We start from the raw sequence: 22,886 nt of genomic DNA on the forward strand, positions 1-22,886 counted from the left end.
ACTGGAAGGAGAAGAGCATGTGCTATGATATAGGAAGCCCACCTTCAACCTACATGAACTGGGGTGGACATAAGTTTAAATTTTTTCAATGTCACTTTTCCCCATTGTTCATATTACAACTTTAGGTCTCTCTTGCAATTTTTCCCAATGCTATGTATGCTTTATTATAAAATTGTTTTCATAGGTGTGGTCTGTTAAAAAAAATAAATCCAGTTGTTGTGAATTCTTGCATATTAAGTTGTTGTTTTATTCTACCAGTGAAAAAACAGCTAAGTCTCAAGAATTAGACAAAGATGGGCAGCCACTGCTCCTGCTCAAAGGATCAAATATCAGCGTTCGCAGTTTTGCGCAACTGTCTCGTTTGTTACGTGTCGCTGGAGAAAAATGCCTAAAAGAAACTCGTGCATGCCTTGAAGGTATTCAAGACTTATTTGCCCACACAACTGGAAGTTTCTCAACCATACAGGGATGCAGCTTTTTTGACCCCATCCATGTTTTGCCTTTTTCCTGCCTTAAAAAGAATATAAAGTACGACAAGGACTAACTGTGAGGGGAATCCCATAGTTATCTTTGTGTAAAGTCAGAAACTATGTTAAAATTGAGTCACCTTTAGGCCTATTTAAAACATTACCCTGTGCTATTCATGCAAAGTTATTTCATGTGAACTTTGCCTGTTAACTTCCTGGTGTGATGTTTATCTGAATTTCTTACACTACTATGAATTCTTTACAGCCAACAGAGATCCCATTGTGAAAATTCTTGGCCCCGGTTATGGGACAATTGAAGGAGAGGATATGTCCATGCTTCGTTTACTAGACAAAATGAAAAAAGAAGAGGCTTCTGATAATGAAATGAAAATGAAGATTTCCTTACTTCTCCAGCAACTGGATATGCAACTACTTAATAGCTCTTTAAAACAGATTTCACAGTGAGTGTATTTCAGATAGTATTTGTTACTATATATATATATATATATATATATATATATATATATATATATTCCACTTTTTCATGCCTAAACCTCTCATGCAGACCTCCTTTATGTAAGATGTTATAGTAAGTGTCACACTTTTAACATGGGGGGAGGTGCCAGTACTGCGTTCCCTTGCGTACCCTCAGAAAAAAAACCACTAGTTTTAGCAAAGAAGGTTTTACACTTAACTTTATTAATTTGAAACCCAAGTAATTTGAAAGGGATTTTTTCAGGTTTGCAAAAATAAAAGGTATGAAAATATCTTTAATGTTTTCTATAATCTTGCAGTACAAATATGTGCAATATGATCTTAAGATAAGTTCAGGACAGACAAAATGAATTATTTCTAAACAACTGAATCCACTCCCACATGATATAGTAGTGGCTTTGTACAGCTTTAGAAAGGGATCTGACAAATTCATGTATGATTAGGTTATCAATGGCTACTAATGCTGGTTATATATTACCTATAGTTTGAAGAACAATATCACTCTGAATGCCAGCTGTAGAGATCCACAGAACTGAGAGAACAGTATATAGTGCCCAAGGCCGCACAAAACCTATATGATTTTAAACTTTCTATTAAATCCAGATTTTCCCTTTCCGAGAAAAATGTGATTAAATTTAAGAACAACAACACTGTCGCTAGTGACATGGTTGCAACAGCTGAATGGCCTTGTTTGGTATATTAAGGGTCCATTTGGAAGCCTTGGTTTAAGAAAAACCCAACATTTCCTTTCTTCCCCATTAATACTATAAATATCTGCTTGACTATTAGAATATAACTCATTTATTCTAATTACAGAGAAGTGAGGTTAACTCCAGCTGTTGTGAAAAATGAAATAGAACTCCTTAAACGTTTCTCGGGAGCGAAAGAAGATGCAGTCCTTGAATCACTGGAATATACATCAGGTCCAAACTCTACTTTTTATCCATATCATGTTTTTGTAATTGCACAGTCATTGAAAACATAGGCTAGTATATTAGTGCCTACATTGTCAGATGGCTTATCAGCATCCATTCAGCAGGAATTTCACTCTGCCTTTGCCCTCATGTCCTTCTTTAAGAGCTCCAAAGTGACTGATGAAATATCTCAGGATTTCACTCTTCATTTGTATTAATACTAACAACATTTACTATTTTAATAAAATGATTTCATGCCTCTATGCTAGTCATATACATCACAGATATGGGCCAAACATTGCTGTTGTTTGATTACAGACTATGAATTTTCAAATGGATGCCGTGCCCCACCTTGGAGACAAGTCCATGGTGAAATTTGCTATTTGGCCATTAAACCAGTTGACACAGATCTTATGTACGTCACTTGCAGCACGGCAGGAGTATTTTTAAATGGAGTAAGTAATACTTATATTCAAGACTAAACCTTGATGGCATTTATAGTTAAGAACATGCCAAAACTTCAGATAAGTTGCATTTGTCTATGAGCAGCCAGTTCTGAACCAAACATGGGAACAGGTCAATTAACCTAGATCAGTGTTTCTCAACCAGGGGGCATATGACAAACTTGGGAGAGGTGGAATGTTTCCAAAGAATATGTATATGAATATAAGTAATAAAAAAAGTCACAAAATTTCAATAAAATAATTAGGGGAGCCATGTTTGAAGGCGTGAGGCTTGGGATTTTTACGTTAGCTAAAGTGGGGGACATAGATTTTAAAAAGATTGAGAAACCCTGATTTAGATGCTAGTTCTTCTGCTTAGCGGGTGGCGCTGTGGGTTAAACCACAGAGCCTAGGAACTTGCCGATCACAAGGTCAGCGGTTCGAATCCCCGCGACGGGGTGAGCTCCCGTTGCTCAGTCCCTGCTCCTGCCAACCTAGCAGTTTGAAAGCATGTCAAAGTGCAAGCAGATAAATAGGTACCGCTCTGGGGGGAAGGTAAACGGCGTTTCCGTGCGCTGCTCTGGTTCGCCAGAAGCGGCTTAGTCATGCTGGCCACATGACCCAGAAGCTGTACACCGGCTCCCTCGGCCAATAAAGCGAGATGAGCGCCGCAACCCCAGAGTCGGTCACGACTGGACCTAATGGTCAGGGGTCCCTTTACCTTTACCTTTACTTCTGCTTAACCCTTTACACCGGTTGAAAAGGGACTGTACCAGAGAAAGTGCTCAGTGACTCATTTATTTAGCCTTATATTTCCAAACAGTTGAGAATGTGTATGTCAAACTAATGCTCCCCCGTGTTTAAAGGTCCACGTCATGCTATCCAACATGAGTAATTTCCACCTTTTTTTAAATTAGGGAGGCTTTCAAATACCAAATTAACTCAGCACACAGATGTTTTAATGCTTATTATACAAATCGTTGTATAAATAAATAAATAAATAAATAAATTAAATAAATGATACTGCTGAGAGAAGCTGTGACAAAAGGAGAGAAAAGAGTGGACTAATGTTGCACTGAGTGTTGTGTTGAGCAACTTGCACTCACCTTCAGCCTCATGCAATTTCAAGGCAGAGTGGACTGAACCACACTGTATTATTTCAAGACAAGGACTAGAATCCTGAACACCTATATTAGGGAGTCCTGTTGAACTCAAGAGAGCTTACGTCTCAGATATACATAGGATTTCACTGTAAGTCTACGATTCTGATGACTGAAACATTTTGGTTGTGAGATTATGCAAGACTGGGAAGTAAGTAAACTACTCCTTTTTTTTTTACAGGGAAGGGAAAAAGAGAAGAATGAAATCAATTACGAGAGAATGAGTGACATATACAAAGATCTTGTCACGTTTTTAAGGGAAAGATCAGCAACATTTGTAGAAAACATGGCTAAACAGGTATGCATTTCAGACTTACTCCCCAATAACCTGTCATAACAGTTTGCAGAGATACACAGCTGAATTGTTTTTATGTTTAGGATGGTATTTATTTATTTTTCCAAAAAAATTATGCACTGATTGTAAAACAACAACAGCAGCAGCAACAACAACCCGAGGCACATACACAGAAACACAAAGTATTAGAAATGATTGGCTTACAGGGATATGGAAATAAGTTTTACCATACAATCATATATTTCGTAGTTGTTCATTGGGGTTTGCTTCAAGGTACATGGGTATAGGATCAAAGTCTTAGTGACTTATCTGTTTCTATATACCTTTTTGCAGAATTGAGCTGGTTTTATTTTGCATTATGAATGAAATCTGAGTTTCCAAAAGCGTAGGATAAAAGCACAGTGTTCAAAATAGTAGAACTGCAAGTTATGCAAACAATTCTAAAAAGTAATTGTTACCTAAGTGTGTAATACAGTGGTGCCCCGCAAGACGAATGCCTCGCAAGACGGAAAACCCGCTAGACGAAAGGGTTTTCCGTTTTTGAGTTGCTTCGCAAGACGATTTTCCCTATGGGCTTGCCTCGCAAGACGAAACGTCTTGCTAGTCTTGCGATTCCCCCCTGCTTTCCCCCCCGTTTTCTAAGCCGCTAAGCCGCTAATAGCCTTTTAGCAGCTAAGCCGCTAAGCCTTTAATAGCCGCTAAGCCGCTAAACCGCTAATAGCGCTAATCCGCTTAGCCGCTAATAGGGTTGCTTCGCAAGACGAAAAAACCACTAGACGAAGAGAATCGCGGAACGGATTCTTTTCGTCTTGCGAGGCACCACTGTATAGTCCCTTGACTTCCAACTAAAGAAGGTGGGAGCAGGAAAAGAGCTCTTTAGATTGAATATACTTAGCCTTAGTCAAAGGCATGGGTAGGCAAATTAACGCCTGGACGCTGGATCTGGCCCAATCACCTTCTAAATCCGGCCTGCGGACGGTCCGGGAATCAGCGTGTTTTTACATGAGTAGAATATGTGCTTTTATTTAAAATGCATCTCTGGGTTATTTGTGGGGCATAGGAATTCATTCATCCCCCCCCAAAAAAAATATAGTTTGGCCCCCCACAAGGTCTGAGGGACAGTGAACCCAGCCCACTGCTGAAAAGGTTTGCTGATCCCTGGTCAAAGGCTTATTGTGGCTTATTGGAAAAAATTGCTGGGATTTTGTGCACTGAAAAATGTTTGATTATCCTTATTACAATTATTTACATCCCATATTTCAGAAGACAAGTCTTTCTGAGGCAGCCTACAAGTAACATTTAATTCCTTTTTTTAAAAAAACAAATAAAGCAAAATAAAGACTATCAAGAAAAAGACTCTTCTCACAAGGCAGTTTTTGGCAGAAACTTTGCCTGCCTCTCACTGTAAGTCTTCCTAAAGATGTTGCCAGGTCTACAGTTTTTGCCTTTGAGTCTGCACTGCCACTCCCCTCTCCCTGACTTCCACACCTTGGGGGGGGGGGTCTCTCACCTTTGGGGGCCACTCCAGCCCAGGAAGCAAGAAGTGGCAAATGAGGTTTCTGGCTCCAAGCATTAGGGGCCTTTGCTGCTCATGGAAGGAAGGGGGCCAGGGTGAGTGGGGAGCGGTTGCTCCAGGAGAGGCCAAGCAGCTTTTCACCAGCTTGGCTCGTGCCAGATGGGACACCTAACTCACAGGCACACACTAGGCTGGCTGGGGAGAGGCTGAATCTGCTCCACCAGAGCTCCAGATAGAGCGAGACAGGGACAGGTGTCAGCAGGGACACCCGGCCGGCATGTCTCAGTCTCCAGTGGTGGTGGCTTCTCTTCCATCAGTTTCCCCTAAATCGACAAAGGCAGTTTGTGCATGTGTAGGTCAGATAAACAAGTTGTTGAAGGGGGTCTCTCTTTTGTAAGGCTGGACTTCTGCCAATATACATTGCATTGATTCTGGACTTTTCACCCAGATCCTAAGCACATTTCTTTGGAAGCTATATCAACTTATTTCCATGGCTTGCCTAGGATTGCAGCAATTGGCAAATAGCTGCTGCTCTTCCTTTAGAGTCCTACACATGGTTTCTCTTTGAGCAGACATCCAATTCTTAAAGCAGGAAAATATCGTATTTTAATGAAAAAGGTCAACTGTCTTTGACAGTGCATTCAGTGATCAAAACCATTCCTCTTTTTAGCTTTGCCCCTTATGATTTGAATAAAAGGAATATTTCTCCTTTTACAAGAATTGTCTTTGGTTTAAACGTCAGACACAGTCGGGGTGTTTCCAGCTCACACAGCATGTGTTGCCACCGTGCTAAGTAGTTCTAAAATCTAAGTATTCCTGGCTAATCTGGATAAGAAACACATTTTATTCCTTAGAGTAAAATTCACACAGTGGTTATAATTAACAGTGTCACATAGTTCTTATAGCAGACTACTGTCTTCAGGTTTTCAGTGATTGCGGTTTGGCAGAGGGTGGGGAGAACCATTATAAGGTTTTGTTTTTTTAATGGCCAGGTTAAACAGAGTGTTATGCTCCTGAACACCGGGCTGCTAGCTGTCATTCCCTCCATAGTTCCACCCCCCTAAAAGCTGCTGTTGTATTTGGGGACATCATTCAGTGCAGCACAAGGCTGCAGTAAACAGATGCATATTAAAGAATCCTGAAACATTGCACTCAGTGGTTTATGGCAGGATATAAAAACCGCAAATTTGCTTTAAAGATAGAGCCTATTTAAATTGACACTTAGTTCCTGAAAACTGTATTTTTCAATATTCAATCAGAGGAGAAATTTAAGATTTGGACTCTCCGTTTTACCAGAGACAATATTGTTTCCTTATTAAACTGGGAGCTCCCAAATATAATCCAGGGGCATTTTTAAGTAAAGAAAATGCAGGCTACAACTTGTTGCCTAGATAATTCATTCAGAATTGCCTTGGCTTTCCAGTAGCACTTGACAGTTTTTGTAAGATAAGGAATATTCTGCTAAATACTATGCCAAATCTAGCGTACGCTGAATGTTTGGTAAGCAACTGGCAATCCTCCTTGCTTTCATTAGAGCTATATATTTAAAAAAACTCAAAACTAGGAGTCCCATCTTCTCTTTTTCCTGAACAGAGACCCAGGTTTTCGGTATATCCACAGTGCCAACTTAAAAGTAATTCAATAGTTATGCTTTCTCTTCAGGAAGCGGTAGGTGTTTGAGGAGATGCTGGGGATTCTCATCAGTATCGCAAAATTAGAATTCAGTCTTGGGATTCTTTGCAGACAGTTAACCTGGTATAAATGGAATATATGTGTGTGTGCTATAGATATATCCAGAAACACTAGCCTTTATACTTTCAGGCACTGGGAGGCTGGTGCTTGGATTACTGGTGAGAAAAGACAGAGAAGCTAATGCTTCTGCTAGGTCTGCTTTAAATTCCTATCGAACATTAAAAAAAAAAAAATTAAGAAGAAGATAGTATTACAGTGGGAAAGAGCTGTTTATTGTTGAAGCCCAACACATTTAAGAGTTATATATGGTGTCGACCAGAAATACAGAGAGTCACTCCACCATGTGAGGTCTGGAATAATTTTGCTTTACAGCATATGGTAAGAAAACTGCCTCCTGTTTGCACATTTCATGCAATTTAAGAGGAACAGGAAGAAGAGAGACCTTTTGGAGTCTTAAAAATCTCATCTTCTGCGCTGTAGATTCTCTTAGTCTGAAATTTTCCATGCTCTGGATAATATCTATTACCTTTCTAAGTGTTGGGAGGACTCCGTTTCAAGATTTATTGATCCTGATGTTAAAAACTGCAGCTGTTTGCCCAGTTACATATGCATCAGACTAATCCGAGTTGATCCAGTGAGTGTGATTTGTTCGTTCATTCAGATTGCCTCTCCTATGTTGTGCCTTATGTGTACAAGAGTACTCTAAGGAACAAACTGGTATACTGCACTGTGCAGTCTTGGGAGGGCGGGGAAAACTAAATTTTGGTGCCTCCTTTGCCCTCTACAAGAAATAGGAACTGTAATAAGGGGGCATGACTGAAAAGGATGACTGCAGAACCTTAGAGTACTGAGGTTCTCTCTCTGTCGCTGCCCCCAGCCGCATCATTCAGTTTTGAAATGCATGAAAACCGAAGGGCTCCCATACTTAACCAAAGATTTGATTGGAATAAATCTTGCAAGACATGTATTTGGCCCTGCTTGCAGAGGAACAACCAGGTGCCCACTAGAATGCTTCCGATAGTTCCTTTGCAGCCCTGATATCATTTGTGAGGCAGGTGGGTGTGGCTTAGAGAAAACAGTCTTGTGGGCCAAACTGGGACCCCTAAGGGTAAGGTACCCCTGACCATTAGGTCTAGTCGCAGACGACTCTGGGGTTGCGGCGCCCATCTCGCTTTATTGGCTGAGGGAGCCGGCGTTTGTCCACAGACAGCTTCTGGGTCATGACTAAGCCACTTCTGGCGAACCAGAGCAGTACACGAAAACGCCATTTACCTTCCCGCCAGAGCGGTACCTATTTATCTACTTGCACTATGATGTGCTTTCGAACTGCTAGGTTGGCAGGAGCAGGGACCGAACAATGGGAGCTCACCCCGTCGTGGGGATTTGAATCGCCGACCTTCTGATCGGCAAGCCCTAGGCTCTGTGGTTTAGACCACAGCGCTACCTGCGCTGGGTGGGACCCCTAGGAAAAGGTTAAGATAGGTCTTCCATGAGCACAGTATGCCTGTCACTTACAGGTGTAAGGACACCTTTGACTTCAACCCTGCACAAACTTGAAAAAAGAAATTGCAGGGTTATCATCAGGCTACACCTCCCCTGGCTGACCAAATAAAACTTGAAGAAACCAGAGCCAAAATATAATGTAACAATTCAGTAGTTCTCTTGCTTTATTTCCTAGGGGAAAAGATGACAAGGGATCTGACTGGAAATGAAATTAATTACTGTAATTGAACACATTAATTGCAAACAAGAGCAGCTCAAAAATGGCTGGATATTTCCAAAATAATCCTACTTGCTGATAAGGATGTACGAGCATGCCTCAGTCCACTCTGACATAAATTTTCTCATTCATCCGGTATTTTCCATTTTGCTGCTTTATTTTGCACAAGTATTTATTCTGTTTTGTCATCCACCGATGTAGAAATATGTGTAGTGTATCTCGGACATCAACAGTTATTTACAAATTAAACACTTGCCCTGTGTGTTCCTTTTCAAAGTTAATGAATTTCCAGAGGCGCAGTAGCCCTGTTAGTATTTTGCAGCAAAACCGACAAAGACTCTTGCGGCAACTTTGAGACAAAGTTAATGAAGTAGCTAACGGTCAATTGCAAAGCCATCTGTGCCTGGGATCCCAAATATGTATACGAAATAATATGCCCCATTGAATTCAGCTGGGCTTTATCCTGGATAAGTGAGATTAGGATTGCAGCCTCACTATCTTGATTTTACAGTACATGATAAACTTAATTCTGTCTCATTTTTGTACACTCCAGTCTTAGGAAAGGATAGTTTGCCACCCTGCTATGCTGCCACTTATGTCCTGGGTTGTATGGTTTCCTATGGGCATATTAAACATTTCACAGGAACTCTTAATACCTTTTATACAAGTACTTTTTGTAGTGCAACATTTTATTTCTTAAATCTGTATTTTATACAGCAAGTAGCCATGTGTGTGCATCTGCTGAAAAAGTGCTTTAAATGTTTTCAGTAAACAAGTTTTACTGTTGGACAGCTTGATATCCTCAGGCTTTAATTAAAGAGCACAGATAAAGTCAATGGATAACAAGAGATCACTTCTTTCTATGTGAGAAGAACAATAATGAATAATGTGAACAGTCTAAATTCTCTTGATGGTGTGTTGTCTATGGCTTCTTCCTACTTGCCTGCTTATTGAGTTCCTTTTGAAACAGTATGTTTCAGTCCTCACAGGTTAAATGGAATATAGTACTAATATATAAAACAAAGTGAAAAAGATGAGATGTTATTAACAAAATAAAAGTGTTGTATGTTAAACATAAATGAAATTGCAGTGAGAAAACTTTAGATTACCTCCATGTAAAAAAGGGGAAATTAGACCTAACTGAAATTAACAAATCCCCAGAAAGCATAAGGCTACCATAAGCAAGGCACAAGAGCCATCCATCGTTTCCCACTAGTCCTCCTTTGAGGAAGCATCCAGAAGACATAATTATCAGCTGATGTATTTCTGTGTTTTGTATTTTGTCATCCCACATTTATTCCATTAATTTGATTTTAATTAATTTTATAATGAATGTTTTTAGAATGTTGGATTATTTTGATTGTTGTTAGCCGCCCTGAGCCCAGCTTCTGCTGGGGAGGGCGGGATATAAATAAAAATTTATTATTATTATTATTATTCATATCTGATTTGTGGCTTTTGGGAACAATGAAACACAGTTGCAGATGTGGATGGGTGGATGTGCTTTTGTGGTTTATAAATGTGCCTTTACCTAATAACTTCCTGTGTTAAGGTTCCACCTATATTGTATTCTGATGAATGTGGATGGAATATCAGGAATTAATAGCATGTTTATTGACCCTAGAATAGGTTCTCTTAATTGTCTCAGTGTTGGTTTCTATACTGGCAGAGGTGGGAGGTGCTTTAATTTTTTTCCTGAAAAGAACCCCCTCACACACAAATTTTTATTGTAAAATAGCACTTCTCCACACAAAAAGAGAAGGAAAATATAATGACAGGAAGCCAGTAATTAAAGCCTGTCCCCTCCTTTACTTTATTGACAGATCTTTTCTTGTTGTTTTTTCCCTAGCTGTCACTGCAAGAGATGGATAATATACCTGGTTTATTTTCCTCCATTTTTTCTTTGTATTCTCTTTTTTCTTTTATGCCGCATGTTATAATCTAAATTTCTCTATGTCTACATATTTTCTTTCTCGGTTTTAATTTTTAAAAATAGAGACTACAGTAGTGCCTGTCTGCTCAGTAGTCAAAATCCATGCAAAAGATTGTTATTGTAAATTCATGTTTTTTACTTAGACTCTGAGGGAAAGATTGTGGATTCAATTCCCAGACAAGGTCATTTTCCAGGAAGGCAGGTCCATGCAGCCCAGTAACTCAACATTGGGAAATATTTAAGCATCTCCTTACAGATATATAATGGCATATTAGATGGGATAGGAAATCCAATAAAACACAATAAATAATATAATGTAATATTGGGGGGGAAAGGTTTGAAAACTAAATACAGGCAGAGTATTTTATAGATTTTCAGAATTATTATTATTATTTAATTAGTTTTCCAGTGCCAGGAAATATGGTTCCTTTTGCCAATATCGGAAGACTCCCCAGAAGTAGTCAACGTGGAGAGGAAACCATTTGGCTGCTGGTAGATATGGTAGCACATGTGTCTCACATCACATTTTACTTAGTCCTCAGTCACTACATTTTACAGAGTTCCCACGACCTCGTTTGTGAAGATGCCGCATCTTTCTTGCTGTGCCGAAGTTAAACCAGGAAGCCTTCAGTTACACTTAGTTTCCCGTTACATCCAAGCTGGGAGAATATCATCACCAAGTTTGGAACAAGCCAAGTCCCTAAACCAACTTCAAAATATGGTTTAAAATCCTGGCTTTCCCCCCTGAACTTGGTATCTGATGTGATGGGAGATTATGACTAATTGAAGACATCCTAGCATAAGTGAAGCATGCTGAGAAGTGAGGAGGGGAAGGGCTGTGAGCACAAGCATAAGACTTGTTTATATACATTAAATATATTATTAATGCTTATTGTGGGTATTTTTTTAAAAAGTAGATAGATAATACTTTATTCGGCTATAAGCCCACAAGGAAAACCAATCAATAAATAAAATAGCATTTTACATTCTAAAATATCAACTAAAATATTTCAACGCATAATCTCCTTCACGTTACTGACAATCTCTAGATGTACCATATTGTGGCCTTGAATATAAAGATGGTGGATAGAGTTTACTAGATTTTTAATAGTCATGCAGCATTCCATGAAGTCTTTTATATGAAAGAACTGAATTCAGGAATCTGGCAACCTGTAATGTTCTATAAGAGTCATTAAATATATTATTAATATATTTAATATATTAATATATTTATAATAGTAATATATTATTATTTATATACATTAAATATATTATTAATGCTTATTGTGGGTATTTTTTTTAAAAGTAGTTTAATGCTACTTGCACACGGTCTTGGGAAGATTTGTATCCTGAAAGGCGTGCTGTGAAAAGGCTGCTGTTGCTGCTATTGTTGTGGTTTATTGTGATTTTTTGACTTATTAAGCCAATGTATCCAAGTGCAACTATTGTGTAGGCCAGGCACAGGGAAACCCAGCCCTCCAGATGCTTTGGGACTACAACTCCCATCATCCCTGACAACCTGTCCTGTTAGCTAGGGATGATGGCAGTTGTAGCCCCAAAACATCTGGAGGGCTGAGTTTGCCTATGCCTGGTGATCTTCCAGATGTTGAACTACAGCTACCATCAAACCTGACCATTGGCCATGCTGCCTGAGGCTGATGGGGGCTGACCAACATCTGGAAGGCCAAACACTTCCCAAATCTAGTATAGGCTAGAGAGAGGGGTGTTGTAATCAAATACGGTGTAAAGTGCCTCCCCTATATGGAGACTCTAACTTGCTGGGTCCGGCTGTGTTTTTAGTACAAGTGTATTAGGAATAATAATAATAATACAGCTGTACCTCAGAAGTCGAGTGGAATCCATTCTGGAAGTCTATTTGACTTTTGAAACGTTCGGAGACCAAGGTGTGGCTTCCGATTGGTTCATAGCTGTGCAGGCATGCCGGAAACAATAGCGGAAGCCACGCCAAACATTTGGCATCCCCAAAAACGTTTGAAAACCGGAACAGTCATTTCCGGTTTTCGGTTGTCGGGAGCCGAGGTACGACTGTAATAATATCATCATCAATAAACCGCCCTTCATCAATAGACCCTGGGCGGCCTACAGCATAGATCACAAAATACGTAATATAAAACACGCGCGAGCTTTCTTTACTAGAGGTTTTCCACTTTTTACATTTTTCACTGTCCATTCCGATGGCAATGCACTATAGATTGTTTAATAGTTAATGCCCCTGAAGAATTTAATTTCTTTTAAAACTTTCAGTAACGTTTCTTCCGAGTTGCATTTGGTCAATTTCCCATGACTCCTAGGCTTGTTCACTAGGAGGAAAAATTGTCAGTGTTCTCAAGGCCCCTGCAAGGCAGTTCTCTGACACCATTAGGGTTCTACTTCTGCTCCATCTGAATCCTCTGCTGTTTTTGTTTTGCTCTGTTTCAAGTGTATTGTTTTGAATGTATTCCTTATATTTTCCTCACGTGAGCCACTTTGCATTGTAAAACTGGACATTAATCTACGTCAATTAATTCTTAATAACTTGTGATATTTGTATCACAAGCTTATTTAGTAAGTCAATATTAGATCCATTTTGGGATGTTGCCATTTTGAGATTTTGCCAGTCATAATCTTTTCTTTTTAAAAATGTTAAATTTTTAATTTTTAATCTTGTGTTGATTAATAGGGAGGTTGTATTTCCCCCCCCCCCCCATTTGTAAACCGGGAGGAATGCTGGAATTTTTCATATGCCAACAGAAAAAAACCCCCTATAAAACCAATCTTCCTAGATTTCCTTTAGCTTGCAAATTTTTCAGCATGTTTTATTCATGTGGAAATGTGATGTTCTCCCCCCTCCCCTCAAATATTTTCATCTCTTATTAGAAGTATACTTTTTTTGATGAACCAAAGTATGAAAAACATTATCAACATATGGAAGCGGTTGAGGCAGATGATTATGGCCAAGCCCAAAAGTTTTACGACTATGCAGAAAAGAATGTATATGAGAAGCCTAAGAGTCCTCATGTAAAAACCAAGCCTACTGAGAGCAAGAAATTAGAACCATCTCTTAAGTGGAAGAGCATGCCTGGCTCCCGAGAGTATGTAACGCTTTTGACAGATATTGCCAATTAAAATTAATGGTTTAAAAGAAATAATTAGCACTATGTGATTTTAAACCCCCCCCCCCAAAAAAGTTCAAGTATTATTTTTAAAAGATCTGGGCAACACCCATATATATATATATATATATATATATATATATATATATATATATATATATATATATATATATGGATCTAAATAAATAGTAGTATTTTAAGGAAATACTACCGGTACTCCCCAGTAATGCAGTATCTATGGTCCTTTTCTCAGAATTTTATTGTTCTCTTTCCAAATGGTTCAGTACAGCCAGCTTGCATCTGTGGTCAGTAGTACTGGCACAGGGAGACTTCCCTCACTTGCCCAGCTAGAAGGAAAATGCTGTACGTAGCATTAAATAGTCCTACATTTTTTGTTTGCTTTTATTTAAGAAAAACATGTTTTATTCCAGGAGGTTTACTGTGATTGCCCATGTGTGTGATTTTCAACCCTGCTGTGATAGTGTGTGTGTGTGTGTGTACACACACACACACACACACACACACACACAAATGGCCCAGCTACCAAGGCCAAACCAAGTCATGGTCAGAACAGAACGTCTTAGGCTCATTGCTGGATGCTGTTATTGTCCGTATCTGCAGGTTCCCCATAGTTCAGTAGGTTTGTGGACTGCACTCTCTCCTTGATGTCCAAATCTTTATTTAAGTTCTTGCCCCACCCTCACACTGCATTTGTATTATGGGGGGGGGGCTTTAAAGAATTTTGATGTTTTAAGAACTAATTAGTTTTTCTAATTGGGCAATGTTTTGTATTTTTCTTAACAAGTGTAAAACAAGAGCAGATCATTGGTTAAAAAAATTCCAAGAGAAGACAAAACACACACACACATATATATATATAAATATATATATGTGTATATATAATATGTATATATAATATTGTTGTGAAAACTGCTGGGAAAAAAGAAGAAAAAGTGCAACTGAGTGTTTTCATACTAAATATCATGACCATGGGCCAATAAAGAATTAAGTGTGATCAGGTCCATTGAAATCATTAGGCTCAGTGCACATTTAAATGTGCATTAAATTATGGGCAACATTTTAAAATTCAGCAGCCCTTCTTGCTAATTTGTAAAGACATCCTGAGGCAGGGAGCAGGTTATCTTTTGGCCTTTTTCGTGGCATTAAGCAATTTAAATCTATCTGATTGATCAAGTAACTTTTCCAGATATAAATGTACACACACATTTATGGTGTATTCACAATAAAGTTGAATGTCATATTAACAAACAAAAACTAAATATTTAGGGGCAAAGCAAGGAAAGAAAGCAAGGATGAAAAGGAAATGAAACTGACCCCTCCAGAAGGCAAGAAAAGAACGGGAGCAACATCCCCCGGTTCTGGTAAAGGGTATGTAATCTCTATGTATAATAATAATAATAATAATAATAATAATAATTATTTATTATTTTTACCCCGCTCATCTGGCTGTGTTTCCCCAGTCACTCTGGGCGGCTCCCAATCGAATGTTATATGCCTCTTCCTTGAATGGAAAAAACCCCCCAGTAAGCTAACTATGTGATATCAGCACCTCAAATTAGCAAAAAATCTAATCAAATAGTCTAAACTAGACTGTGTTATCATCAACTGAGACTCTTTGGTTGTTTTTGAAATGGAAAGTTCTTTGGTTATTCCCACTCCTGTGCATGACCGAAGAGGGAACTCCCAAGCTGAAAATATAAACCTGTTGGTTCTGGCAGGATTGCCTCATACTTGCATCTGCTACCATTTTTCCAATCATGGTCAGAGAGGAGATGATTGCTTGGCTTACTGTACCAGTAACTTGGCTCTTAACAGACAGTTCCTTAGCTCACATTTCTTAACCAGGGTACAGGGACAGATTGATTTTTAAAAAAGCCTTTGCTCTTGGAATTGAAGTATCCCTTCCAGGCGAGTTTTTATTTTTATTTTTTTGTAATCTCTTCCCCGTGTCTCTATTTTATTTAATGTTGTGGGACTGATCTGGTATCAAAATCTGAAAAGCAAATGAATGCCTCTCTTCCAAGAGTTGTCATAGTCAGTCACATTCTTTCTCTGATTTCAGAGAGTTCATCAACATGAAATAATAATATGGGTCAAAACAAATAATTTTGATGTTAAATAAATAGATATCCCCTACCCTGTGTGGGACTAGCCAACTTGATTATAACTAGCCAACTTGATTATAAAACAGCTATAACATAATATTAGTGGAGCAGATGGGTTGGGGGGTGGGGAAGAGTGTACTCAACATTTTCGTTTGCAGACTGTTTTCCCAGGAAAGATCCTGCCCACCTCAGTGTGCTGTTCTAAATGCACACAAATAAACGATACTGTGTCCATGTATTTCCCCCCCTCTCTGTAAGAGAAAAACTGCTTGGATAGGGAAAGTTGACTAGAAAAAAATGGCACGCGGGAACCTCCCAATGCTGCAATAAAGTAAAAACAAAAATTGTGAGGAGACACTCCATGTGTCCCCAACCTACGTCTAGTTTGTCCTTCAGAGCATGAGCTCAGATGCTAAGCCAGTCTGTCTTGGCTTCAAGACAGGTATATGGAGTATACCTTACTGTTAGGTGTTGCAGAGATGATGCATGTTTAAGTGTTTTGGTTATGTGGTACTTATGTCCTCAGAATGACATGTGTGTGGCGGTGTGTGATACTGGTTTGCTTTTGTTTTGATTAGGTATTTTGTGTTTTATTAGCTTGTATTTTTTATGTCGTGAACTGCTCTGAGATTTATGGATGGAGGCGGTATACAAATTTAATAAATCATAATAATAACAAGTGTTCGAACAGCTACACTAGTTTTATGATGATAATAAACAGTGCCTGTATGACTACGTGAAAGGTTGCTAATATGCATTATATGCAGATTACCATTTCAGTGTGGCATGCATAAGGGCTCTCTGTAAACCACATTAGAATGAAGTTGCACACCAGAACTGTCTGATAGATTTCATCTTTCTGTCCATAATATCTAATGTAAGTGGTTTTATTTATTTTTTTGTTTAGTAAGCTTCCAGCAAAGAGTGAAGATGTTAGTGAAAGTTCCTCAGAGAGTGAAGAGGAAGATGAACAACCTGAACGCCACCAGGAGATTAACACTGATTTGCCATCGGAATATTGGCAAATTCAAAAATTAGTGAAATATATAAAGGTAAACAAACTTTAACTTTTATTTAAAAGGCTGCAAATAATAAAATTATGTTTGTCTTCTAACTGAATACAAAACTTCATTCCAGTTTGTTTCTTTTCTCCCATGTTGCTATTCAAATTGCACCATTTTTCTCTTTTAGAAGCTTTAATGTATTTATTTTTTAGGAGTACCTGCAATTCCATTTTTACTCCAAACAAATGCCTATGGTCGCAGCATCAGTCATGCTCCGCTGGTATGCATGTTGAATCTGAGTGGAATAGCAAGGCTGTCTCAGTCCAGCAGACTGAGGATTGTGTCCACAGCTTGCTAATCCAGAGAGAGAGAGAAAATGCATTGACTTTGACATCAAAATATACCAGTGGGATCAGCAACAAATTTCTAGTCAGAATGCCAGCCAGCCAGCCATGCCGTCTCCCAGGATACTCAATTACCCTCTCACCTCCCAGTTTTCTGACCTCTGCCCAGCTGTCTGTTAGCATTCCATGGCCACTGAGCATGCTCAGTGTTTATTGGGCTGTTTGGGGTTTCCCCCACTAAGTATTTGGAGTTCTAGAAAACTTGAAATTTTCCCCAGGTCTGCTGGTAACATCTCTGTTGTGCACGGATGGTGCTGTTTTGTCCACATAAGTAACTACATTTGGAGAAGGAGTGATAAATAGGACTGTATGCAGCTTTGTATAAGATTCACTCAGATTGAAGCTCTTTATCCTCATGGGTTTATTTTCTTACATGACAGTTATACAAACTTGAGATTCCAGTTTTTGCTGCAACGGGCAAAAAAAAGACTGTCATGTGGAGCTGTATTTATTTTTGCCTCTGAAAATGAAAGAAAATGCAGAGATACAGGAGCAGACATGCAATCTTTGTACAAGCAAGGATCTAAACAAGAGCAAAACAACAACAGCATAAATCTCTTTTCTGTAAAAGCAAATCAGTGACCCACAGTATCAGTTTTGTAGCTATAATGAAAAACAAAACTATTTCTTGTGCTTTGTTTTAAAATGGAAGACCCTCAATTTTTTCCCTACTTTCCTATGTTATCTATGACATACATATGAAAACGCCATGTAAGAATTTCTATTAAATTTAAAGAGCATGGCCTTTTATCTCCCATTTCTTGTCTCGAAGACTAGGAAGAACAGCAGACTTGGTCTATACAGATAAAGCATATATAATTAATTCCAGAACACTTCTGCTTGACTATGACAGAAGTATGAAGAAACATAAACTAGCATTAGATGATTATTGCAAATTTGTGTTCTTAAGCTATCAGGTAACACACAGGAGTACTATTATTGTGCCATACACACACTTGCTTCTTGCAGGAAACATGATACAAGCATGCCATGAGGCGTTCATAGGCTCATGATGTGAGGATGATGGGAGACCAAGGGTTCTCCAGAGGCCTCTAGGACACCCCCTAGGGGGATATCATTATGCTTCCACTTGCTTGAAAGGTAGAAAAGTGCCATCACTCTCCGAGGCTTCTGAGTTGCCTCTTGTCTTCAGTGACAGTTCATTTTTTCTGCCCTTTCTTGAAGAAGAGATTTTAATCACTTGGTCAGTTCTGGCCTTATTTTACTGTTTTTTTTTATGTGAAGTTCCAGGGTTGTTGTTGTTGTTGTTGTTGTTGTTGTTGTGTGTCTTTTACTCAATAGTTTTCACTGCCATTTGCAGTTCAGAATATATTGTGTTAATTCCAACCCTTCCACCTCAGACTCCTTGTCTGCTTTCTTCCCTTACTTTCCCTGCGGCGTTTAAACAGCTGCTCCCTCTGGAATTAATTCTTCTTTGCTAATTGATTTCATAATTGATTAGTTATTTCTTCCAGCAATGCTTACTCTAATTAACTGCTGTGATAACTTCTGTTTGATTTCCCCTCTCGCTATTGCGTGTGTGTTAAAAAACAACAACCATGCCTACACCTGTTGGCAGGCAGATGTATTCATTTTTAGCTGATTTTTCCTCTAATTTCTCTTTAATTTGGTGAACTTACCTTGAGCATGGCCATTCATAGGGCTCATGGCATGAGGATGGTGAGAGACAATGGGATCTCCAAAACCCTGGCACACCAGATGAATCTCTGCCTGCCTAAAATGACATATTGGGCTCCACTACCCGCTTCCCTGTTTCCTGGCCACTGCCATTGCTGACAAATGAGACACCTGAGCCAGGGCCTTGAACTGAGTGTTGAGAAATCTCATAGAATCAATGAATTATCAAATTGTAGAGTTGGAAGGGACCTTGAAGATCATCTCTGTATGCAGATGTCCCATATGGGAATTGAACCCTCAACCTTGGTGTTATCAGTGCCACGCTCTAACCAACTGAGCTACCCAGGCTGGTCCAATCTGTTCTTTTAGGCAATCTGTTCTTTTAGGCAAGAGGTAAAAAATTAGCTAGTCATTCCAATTAGACCTATCTCTTTGTTCCTCCAGCTCCCCCGCCAGATCTGCTAACGTACCTTTCATGTACTACTGTATTTTTCGCTCCATAAGATGCACCTGACCATAAGACGCACCTAGTTTTTAGAGGAGGAAAGGAGGAAAGCCCTGGTTTTTTGGGGATCAGCTCAAAGTTGTGCAGCTTCTTTTGCAAAGGGGAAAAGCCCCCTTTTTTTGAGGATCAGCTCAAAGTCGTTGAGCTTACTTTGCAAAGGGAAAAAATCCTGTTTTTATGGGGTTCAACTCACAGTTCTGCAGCTTCTTTAGGAAAGGAAAGGGAGCTGTTTCTACAGTTTCCAGACAGATAATCTAATCAGCCAGTCACATGTTGCTGGGGAAACAAACAGCCTCCGCCTGCAGAACATTCAACAATGGAGGCCTGGGCAAAGGGGCCGGGCTGGAAAGGGAGCCAGTGATCGACCACACATTCACACCATAAGACGCACAGACATTTCCCCTTACTTTTTAGGAGGAAAATAAGTGTGTCTTATGGAGCAAAAAATACTTTTTCATGTATAGTTTGGCACAGGCTGTGTTTCATAGGCAACACTATCAATTCCATAAATAATAGAACATTTCTATTTAATGTCTTCATTACCAAAGGCTGGGGGAAGACAATAGTCAACAGTCGAGCCAATTCACGATATACATATAAATAAAGACTATCAACAGTTCCAAATCAATTTTCAGTTACAAAAAAAGGCTTCAAACCTTGTGACAAATTAATGTTCTGCAGATGACAGAGGGGGAAATAGCTGCTAAAAGACCATTGTAGATTGCAAAAGAGAAGGGTGAATGATAAACAGTGACTCGCAGGCTCCCTACATGAAAGGGAAGCGTGGTGACAGTCCTGTTGCATTGTCCTTTGCTGTGCTTCTAATTAGGCCATATATCCATCATAGTAGCTTTCCAAAATAAATGTTTATTTGCCTCTTGTTATCTACTTGGATTTAGATGCTCATAATCATAGAGTGGAAAGTTGAATTGCTTAAGATTGGCTTAGGAAAAAAATCGAGAGACTGCTTTTCTCTAGACCCTTCCATAAATGTCAAAAGTTATACAAGCCTTTTAATTTGTTTCATTCTTTTTTGCTGGATGGATTGTTTTAAGCACTGTATGATGTTGCTGGATCAAATTAGCTGCACAGATAGCAGCTGGAAAATGAGTTATGAACTAGTTATACTAGATTTTTTTCCCTTCACGATCCATTAACTGTAGATGGTAATGTAATTGCTCATGCAAATAGCACTCGAAAGGAAAGAAGGGAACTCTCCAAGAAGAAGAAAAGGCTGAAAGGGGAGGAACGAAAGAAAAGAAAAGATAATGCTGGCTCTTCAAAACTCTGTTGGTTGATAAAGGAAAATTTATGACTGTAGTAGTCACAAAAGTTAAAGATTCAAGCATGTGGAGTCAACCTTTTTTCAGGAAAAACCCCAGATAAATAATGTAATCAATAATTGGCCAGGAAAATTGAATGCCTAAAGAAGGGCATTCATAAATGTAGAGGTTCAAAATTACTTTAAAGTACTGTTGTATACTTTCTTAGTTCTACTCTTCCACATTACTATATTCTAGCAGATTTTGGAAACAAGCATTCACTGCAGTTTAAGTGGTCAAGGACCACATCTGGATTCCTGTAGGACACAGTGTAATTCATGTTATCTACATAAGGCAACAGTGTGTCACCACTCCTGCCGATGCCTGTTTCTGCTATGATAAAGAAAAAGAGCCATGGTGCCTAGCGCCATAACAGCTTGTTGCCGAGGGACACCTGCAGTAGTTTTACCTGATCTAATGTCTCATGTGATACACCACTTGTGTTTGACTTGGAAACCCAAAATATTCTGCCACCTGGATTGTATCACAAATTATATTGGCCTGAAATGATGGACAATGAAAGCATTGTTCCCCTTGTAGTTAAATACTCTGTGCATATGGTTTGTGCCACAGTTGTGCCACAATTGGCATCCATTCCTTGCACCACCTCTTAAAACCACAAGGGCTTTTAAGCAGAGCAGCTAAATAGAAATCTCATTTCGAGAGGCTATATGGATATGCTACTGGATTCATGGTTCTGGGGGGGGGGGGGAATGGGGAGGAATTATTATGGGCTTCCTGGAATTACCTGGTCAGCCATTGTGTGAAACATGATGCTGGATTAGACTGATTTTTGGACCAATCCAACAAGGCTCAAGGTACGCAGATGTTCTACGTTCAGAGGCTGAAATGGGTGTCCACCTGGCAACTGAAAATTCAGGGTTTTTTGCAGGGTGGGACGTTGCGGGTGGAATTGTCCTTAAATTGTTTTCTTATTCTTTATATCACTTTTTAAAAAACAAAACAAAATTCTTTAAACTGATCAAAACTAGGTAATATTCCAGATGCTAGCATATGGCATGCAGGCCCATGTATGTTTGGATCAGATGCCACAATCTGAGAGATGTAATTTTTCAGACTTGCCCCGAGATCTCAGTAGTCTTCTTCAGTGAGTTTAAGACGTATGCTTGCTGAGCCAGTGAATTGTTTATTCCCTGAAAGCATTGTTCCCCTTGTAGTTAAATATTCTGTTCATATGGTTTAGTTTTCCCTTGGAAAATCCATTGGCTCCATTGCAACTAAATTGCCCAACTTTTTATTCAGGCTCAGCTGCTTGTTGTTTCCTTGACAGCCTGAAGAAGCAATGGTTCTTCCCAGATTAGTCTTGTTAAATTTCTTTCGCAGACACTGTTGCAGGCCCAGCCATGACCCCACACCCACTTGTGGCAGCTGCAACTCTTGCCAGATGCTGAGAGCAGTTTGTCCTCAGCTTCCTCTCCCCTATTATCAGCCCCACTTTGAGAAGTGTGCAGTGCTTTCTCTGGCATTTGACATCAGACAGAAGCACCAGTTTCCGAAGTGATGTCCTTGCCATGTGCCCTCTGATTGGTCTATGGGAGCATCGTAGAAGCTTGGTGATAAAACAGGAGTGAAAGTTGATCAGCATCTGTTGCTTTATCTCTGAGTAATTTGCATTAGGCCAGCAGAATTTTCACCTCCCATTGGTTTAATGATAGTGACAACAACAACCGCAATTTCTCTCTCTCCTAAATTAGGCTGCAGATATCAAGAAAGTTTGGGTTCCCAAGCTTAGTGTGTGCTCAGAGTTCCTTGTTGCATCTTTCTGAGCCACTATTTTGTACCTGGCTCCACTTGGTGGACCTCAGGGTTTAAGTGAAAAACGGAGTAGACTTGCACAAACCTTAGGAGTCCCTACCTTTCGTTTAAAAGGCTTTTGTGCAATCACCAGTGGAAGCCAAGGAGGTAAAAAAACTTAATATGGATTCAGTGTGGCCAAAATATTGTGAAATTATAGAATACGATGGTGAAAAGTTGAAACTAAAGAGCTTTGAGAAGTTAAAGCCTAAAGTCCGAGATTGGTTACATTACCACCAGATTAACGAGACTTTTAAGCAGGACAGGAAACTAGGATTCCAGAAGGAGAGGTCAAAATTAGAAACAGAACTGCTAGAACCCAAT

At 39.3% G+C, this 22,886-nt stretch overlaps 1 protein-coding gene across 5 annotated transcripts in view; it reads left to right on the plus strand.

Annotated features, from left to right (window-relative positions):
• The window catches only part of ODAD2 (outer dynein arm docking complex subunit 2), a 93,450-nt gene that overhangs the window by 18,681 nt on the left and 51,883 nt on the right, over positions 1–22,886 (plus strand). For 4 of the 5 annotated variants that reach the window (XM_077936810.1, XM_028750194.2, XM_077936812.1 and 1 more), the window contains exons 3-10: positions 259–416; positions 733–928; positions 1,779–1,885; positions 2,195–2,331; positions 3,661–3,777; positions 13,513–13,727; positions 15,036–15,137; positions 16,782–16,926. In XM_077936810.1, the coding sequence (XP_077792936.1) occupies positions 259–416; positions 733–928; positions 1,779–1,885; positions 2,195–2,331; positions 3,661–3,777; positions 13,513–13,727; positions 15,036–15,137; positions 16,782–16,926 (1,177 nt within the window). Of the gene's footprint in view, positions 1–258; positions 417–732; positions 929–1,778; positions 1,886–2,194; positions 2,332–3,660; positions 3,778–13,512; positions 13,728–15,035; positions 15,138–16,781; positions 16,927–22,886 lie in introns of those variants that run through there. The other variant, XM_077936813.1, reaches the window with a different exon arrangement.

Source organism: Podarcis muralis, chromosome 12 (genome assembly GCF_964188315.1).
Source record: "Podarcis muralis chromosome 12, rPodMur119.hap1.1, whole genome shotgun sequence".
Classification (NCBI taxonomy): domain Eukaryota; kingdom Metazoa; phylum Chordata; class Lepidosauria; order Squamata; family Lacertidae; genus Podarcis; species Podarcis muralis.